Source organism: Oncorhynchus clarkii, chromosome 3, assembly GCF_045791955.1.
Source record: "Oncorhynchus clarkii lewisi isolate Uvic-CL-2024 chromosome 3, UVic_Ocla_1.0, whole genome shotgun sequence".
In the NCBI taxonomy this organism is placed as follows: Eukaryota; Metazoa; Chordata; class Actinopteri; order Salmoniformes; family Salmonidae; genus Oncorhynchus; species Oncorhynchus clarkii.
Window position 1 is genome coordinate 28835572 of NC_092149.1, and position 6843 is coordinate 28842414.

The 6843-nt window shown below is 45.1% G+C and overlaps 1 protein-coding gene across 1 annotated transcript; it reads left to right on the forward strand.

The window, feature by feature from the left end:
- Positions 1-805: 805 nt before the first annotated feature.
- On the forward strand, positions 806-6008 carry LOC139405877 (RNA-binding protein MEX3A-like). The gene is made up of 2 exons (XM_071148315.1): positions 806-1226; positions 4879-6008. The coding sequence occupies exons 1-2, from the start codon at positions 806-808 to the stop codon at positions 6006-6008; spliced, it is 1551 nt and encodes a 516-aa protein (XP_071004416.1).
- Positions 6009-6843: the final 835 nt, after the last annotated feature.

Consider the following 6843-nt stretch of genomic DNA (forward strand, 5'->3'; position numbering starts at 1 on the left):
GAGTGGGGTGGGCGGACCCCCGAAATGTCACTTAACTCTTTCATTCACGATAGTAAGAATAACGCAAATCCTCCCCATACGGTGAACGAAGTCGTTAAGATTCCACAAATAAACTCCATCCAAAGTCCATCCATCCCTCCATAGGCTACTGCTGTGCGTCCCACCATAGACAATACAACATTGGAAATATACCAAAACAGTACACTCTGGTGCCCAAATAGTCACTTGAATCGGGAAACAATCCTAAATGGATCCACTTTTGACATTTTATTGAGGGGGAATTATTAGGCTATAGTCCATGCATCCTTGTGTAAGTAGCACACAGTACAAAGACCTTTGCGGTCTTGCATTGCAGGGATGGGGAATGAGTAGCGTGGCTTGGATCGAACGCATGGCTGATATGGACAAAGAAAAGGTGGAGGAGATATTTGTATAGTTTTTTCTATACGTGGGGAAAAACGCGGGGGTTGGTTTCTGAGATGCCACGGGCTTGGGAACCTGAGACGGAATGGTATAACGGGAGGACGGCTCGTTTTGTCTCAGCAAGGAGGGGACTGTATACCAGACGGGGTGGAGTGATACATTGCCTAGCCCCTCTCGGTGCAGACGGCCTTGTGTCCCGTTTGCCTAGAGCTGGGAGAATACTGTATCGCAAGTAGGCCTATAGCAGACAGAGAGAGGGGCCGGTCTATGGGAGGGACTAGCGCAGAGGGAGAATTGGAAGAAGGAGGGGGCGGGGAGGCGGCACGGGTGCTGTTTCTCCAGTCTCTTTCCCCTGTCTTTGTCTCACACTCTTTTGTTAGCCATGCCTAGCCTGCTGGTTCTAGCAGGGATCATGGAGAAAAATGGGGGCTACGGCGGGGATCTAGCCGGCTCCGGGTTCGGAAGCGAAGGTCTCCTAGTGCCACCCGACGAGGAAGAAGACGACTCCCGTGCCCTGAGGGTCGCGCTGGGCCAGCTGTCTCTACTGGGGCTTGGTGAAGGCGAGGACGGTGGCGGGGCTCCTGGAACGGGAGTACAGGATCGGAGTAACAATAACAATAACCATCACAACCATACCAATAATATTGGCGGAGGTGGTGGTGACACAGGGCTTTTGCAAGGGAAGAACAAGTTATGTGTCCTGTACGAGGGTTCAAGTGAGACGAAAGGACGAGGCTGCAACATAACAGAATGCGTCCCCGTGCCCAGCTCAGAACATGTGGCCGAAATAGTGGGGAGACAAGGTAAAGATTCCAACCAAATGTTCCTATTGAAAGTTATGTTGCTGTTCTGAGCTAAATGTGTCTCCCAGTAGTTTGTAGGGTGTTTTGATAATGCTCTAACTGTTACGTTAGCTGGTGTTATTGATATAGAAAAGGGAGTGGTGTTATTTTTTGTTGTATTCTACCACTCTTTGACCATGGTAACAAATCTGTTTCAAGTTAACATACAGTGGCAGAAACTGCAACATTGTTGCAACTAGGCTCGGTTCTATTGTCCGTCTAGTAAATTTCAAATGTGAGGAGACACAAAGCAGGACTGTAACCGTTACCTCATGGGCGCATTATTCTACATCCAGCCATCAATGTCAGCTCACAGACGCACACTTCAGGCAGGGATAGCACTTGCTTCCTTTGTCGTCTGAACGCGCGAGACTGTTAAAAAAAACCGCAACGTGCTACGGGTAACGGAGGAATCTCGTTCGCCCTGAAATGTTTACAAATGATTTATTCTCTTTATTGTGAATATAACTTGTATTTGAGTAACGATTGGCGTTTTCAAGCTGTTGTTTTCGGTTTCGTAAATTCTAATTATGTTCATTGTTTTTGTTGCTGACTGCCCCAGTGACACAATTAGACAATGGCAAAAGTGTTTCTCTGTTTTCTCTTTTCTTGAGCAGTTTAAAAGTGAATTCCCAGATTTAAGATGGATATATCTGTGTATTGAGTAATTGTCGAAGACCTCAACATGAACTTGAATGACAGCAGCTGTCAAACAAAGGTGTGAAAGTGAGAGGGGGGTGAGGGGAGGGGTACATTATTAGGCAGTGTTATTCCTATGATCATAGGAATCGAAGCGTGACTCAGCCAGAAGTTGAACCAACGTGTCGAGTTGAATGTTGTGTGGTTCTTCTATTTTCTGATATAAGATAAGAACAAATAATAACAAAATATGTGGCCTTTTTAAAACCTATTGCCCATATTGTTATTGTGATCAACTCAAAATGGCTATTTATCAGACTGTAAATATATTGATTCTCCAGGTTGCTTGTAACCTGTCCAACTCTCAGAACCAGCAGATCAAGGTTGTTGATTTTTATTTATTTCTTTGTGCTACATGGGTTTTTGTTTGACTGCACCTATTGTTGAGTGGCTCTGTTGTGATGAGTCCAAAAGATACAGAGGGGTTGGTTAGACAAGCAAGGATAAATGGGTGGGTCAGAGGCACTGGGCACTGAAAGGGAGTCACACCCAGACACCCAAATCAAGGGCCCCCTTACCTAATGGGAGGGGAGGGGAGGGGGGGGGGTGTGTAGGTAAGGGAAACCAATTCAGCCAGTGAATCCTAATTCATGTTTTTGGGGTTACACAAATTAACAGGTCCCCACAATGTCAAGTGGGTCCAAGGCAACAGAGACCATTTGCTTCAACTCCATTTTTCCACAGAGGTGGGGATCTGGTTTTTGTAGTGCCGTTAAGTGCCCTCATCTTCCTGTGCGTCTCCTGTCGTTACTCTGAAGTGTTTTAATAGGGTAACTGAAGACAGCCGGAGGGTGGATCCACTGAGCACAAGTGCAGCAGAGGGCTTTGTGTTGACTGAGAAGTGCTGATTTGGGGGATTTGGGATGAGCTCCTTTTGATTCAGGGTCTCGTTAGTTAGTTCACATTTAACGCCCTCTTTCCCAGGGTCGACTACTGCCTGGTGAATCTGGCAAGTTAATGTCCTGTCCTGGAGAGGCAAATATTAGCGTTTTGTCCTTTGTCAAAGTCATTTGAATTGATTCTGGAGGATGATTTTGTGTCGTCTAGGGCTGTATTATTACGACTTTAGGTCAAGGGTGGGTTTGCTGTGCATGCGCCACTAACAATACACACAGTACTGGAAAGCATGCTCTCCAAATGACAGACATGGCATACAGTTGTGGAATGATCTAGAATGCTCTTTGTCATTTGCCTGAAGGAAATTGTAAAGGTTCCAGTGGAGTACTTTTCTTTGTCTCCTCTGTTCATAGTTGTAAGTTTTACGTCGCCTATTGGTCTCAACTTAACTATCTATTCACCTTCCTGCTACAAAGGATCACAGAAACGTACATCTATCCTAAGTTAACACATGGTTTAATATAATAAGGTTGTGGTTATTACATGAGTTATAACCATCATACTTATTATAAAGCTTGAGTGTTCCATCTAACACCATCATGCTTGAACCCCGACTAGTATCATCACCGCCATCGTCCTCAATAAATAAATAATACATGTAGTTTGAACTCTTCGGCCCTTAGAGCCTCACTGAGTCACTCAGTCAGTGCCATCCAGGCTTCGGAAAGTTAGTGCCCTAGTAAGTGGGGCTATTTAGTAGCATTAGGGGAGCACATTTCCCTCGGTTAGAGGTGATCATGACATTTGATCCACACTGCTAAAGTCCCTGCCCAGGGACTGCAGTTGAAAATAAGCAGGTTCACTAAAACTGGCACTTTTACAGTAATGTTGATTAATGTGCACTGTCCCTGGTAAAACAACATTTAATAAAGTAAGTCAAGTAAAGTGCATTTAGGCTACTGATGTAATGGTGTGCTGTGATTTGTAGTGCTACTCAGAAAGACGAGCTGAGACCTGACCATTGAATAAATTGATAGTTATTGTTACCAGACCACGGACATACATACACCTCTTAAAGACCCTGCTAAGGGGAGACACTCAGGGATTCTTAGGGGTGGAACATAAACTTGCATTTCAGAATGAGAACGGTAGCTGCACACCTGCGTGTATATGTCACCACAGGCTGCCGTAGTGGGGCGTTACGTACCGTTTCCTGTTGGGTGTAATATACAGAGTACGGCTGTGTTTACCATATCCCTCTTGACCTCAAGTGCTCTTAACAACCCTACTCTACAATTATTATTTTTTTTATTCCCCTCTTTGTATTATTACAACGTCTCAGTATTAGAGACTTAAGGTAATTTGACACGAAATAGCATTCACCTGTACTCTCTCAGATCTAGGATCTCGCTAAAAGCACTTAATATTGTCAGCCTTTACACACTGATCAAAAACAGAGCAAATGCACTGCAATAAACGACCCAAAAATGATGTATGTGTGGGCCGGAGGTACCAGACTTGTCAGTTCAAGGAGAGGGGCTGGTTGTTCGTGGCAACACTGTTGATTGCATCCATAACTGTAGCCATAGCACAGAATAGTTCTGATGTCCTTTGGAAACAGGTACAATATCTCATCTGTTTATCAATGTTTGTACATAGGAAATCATATAAAGGGGTATTCTAAAAATACTTTGACGTCTACAGTCTCTTCAATTATTTCAGATTGTACAGCCGATTGAGACTTGATGCCATGTGAAAACATGTGACTTAGTAATGATAATCAATGCAGAAATGGAAAAAAAAGTGTAATACTGTAAAATGTTGTAAAGGGGATAAAGACTAAAGAAGTTGCGAGCATTTTAGACTAAAATTTGGCATCTTTTAAAAAGGTATGTCAAAGGTCAACTATCAATTCTGTCTTTGTTTCCATGGAAGAGGAAAACATAAAAAAAAGCTTTGTACCAAGTAGTAGCAACAATCTCAGCTATTTCAAATTCCTTATATTTGAAAATTGAACAGAAAATTGAATTCATTGTGACCTTGGCCATTTTCAAACTTTGCCTTTTTGTTTCTGCAGGTTGCAAGATCAAAGCCTTGCGGGCCAAGACCAACACCTACATCAAGACCCCTGTGAGGGGCGAGGAGCCTGTGTTTCTCATCACGGGCCGAAAGGAGGATGTGGCCCTGGCCCGGCGCGAGATCATCTCTGCCGCCGAGCACTTCTCCATGCTCCGAGCGTCTCGCAACAAGCTTGGCGTGTCCTTCAGCGGTTCCCCGCCTGCGCCCCTGCCGGGCCAGACCACCATCCAGGTGAGGGTGCCCTACCGCGTGGTGGGGCTGGTGGTGGGGCCCAAGGGTTCCACCATCAAACGCATCCAACAGCAAACCTGCACCTACATCGTCACCCCTAGCCGAGACCGTGACCCTGTCTTCGAGATCACGGGATCACCCAGCAACGCCGAGAGGGCCCGTGAGGAGATCGAGGCGCACATCGCATTCCGAACGGGAGGTCTGCATGACCACAACAATGAGAATGACTGCTTGGGGCCGGATGGCGGCAGCCCAGTAGGCTCCGGGGGTCTGGAGAGCCGCCTGCAGCAGGTGTGGGGTCTGCAGGGAGACCAGCGCAAGCCATTGACCAGTAGCTTCCGCCAGAACTTCTCAGATGCCATGGTTGGAGGAGGGGAAGGAGGTGGGGTAATCTTCAGCAAGGGCAACTTCAACAGCCCTGGAGAGAAGCCCTGCTCCTACTTTGGCTCAGAGGGCACCCAGAGTTGGGGAGACCCAGACTACCCAAAACAGGTGGCCTTCTATGCCCAGCAGCGCTCCAAGAGCTTTGGAGGCCTGCCCCTGCCCCTGACCAGACTCTCTCCAGGCCTTTCTGACCCCTGTGGAGGGAACAACGGCAACTCCTCGGGCACCAGCATCACTATTCTGTCTGGCTCGCCTCATGCCCAGGCCCGCCGTGCCCACAGCGAGCCAACCTCGGGCGTGGGGTTCCCTGGACGCCTCCCTGTACCGGACTCGCCACCGGCAATCCTCCGGGACTGCATGACCTGCTTCGAGAGCAAAGTGACGGCTGCCCTGGTGCCCTGCGGCCACAACCTCTTCTGCATGGAGTGTGCCATCCGCATCTGTGAGCTCAACCATCCAGAGTGCCCGGTGTGCCACACCCTGGTCTCTCAGGCTATCCGAATATTCTCCTAAAAAACACCACGTCAGTTTTTATCATTCATTTTATCACAGTGTTTGTTTGACAATTATTTACTATTATTATTATTATTATTATTATACTTTTCTCAGAAAATTTTAAACAAACAAGCAGATATTTTAGAAGGCACTGCTTGCTTTACTAAAAAGTATAAGAAATATTTTGACTTTTTTCTTTTATATATATATATATATATACATATATATTTTATAAAAGTTTTGTTTATAAGAAAAGTATAGTACCTAGCATTTTTTCTGTTTTTTTTTTACTGCTGCTGTTTTTCATTCACGAATCACAGTGTGGGCGGAGTAGATAGGAACGTGAACAGTTTACGATTCAGATTTATTTTACCATGAAGTTGTTTTATATGGAGGAAAGGAAGGAGGTGATCATTGAGGTTCATTTTAACTCCCTGGTATCTTATCTGTACCTGAATGATATAGGAAGTCAAAATCAAACAGAAGGAAAAATATTGAATCTTTCATTGCACCTTACAATCGTCTTAGTTTCGGATAGTCAGATTAATGATTGTCAATCATCCAGAAAAATGACGTAGCTGATGAAAAGGTAAATCCCCCAATGTGGCAACAACAAAAAATGGAACAAACTGTGATATTGTCATTGAAAGTCTAAATTTGTTCCAATCGAAAGACAGACTATTCCATCATTGTCACCTTTCTGACATTTGTATCCCTTTACAAGCTCGTTGTTATACCTGGTAGTCCTCCCTAAACACCTGTAAGAATGGTAACAATATAGGACAGAATAGCAGACAAACGCCTTTCTTCATGCACATATGTTTTATAGATTTCGTTTTTCACAAAGAGGTGA

Bases quoted from the DNA above. Each gene is read 5' to 3' on its own strand.
- LOC139405877 (XM_071148315.1), top strand. From the start codon at position 806: ATGCCTAGCCTGCTGGTTCTAGCAGGGATCATGGAGAAAAATGGGGGC. The intron at 1,227-4,878 runs GTAAAGATTCCA...TTGTTTCTGCAG, and splicing joins CGAAATAGTGGGGAGACAAG to GTTGCAAGATCAAAGCCTTG.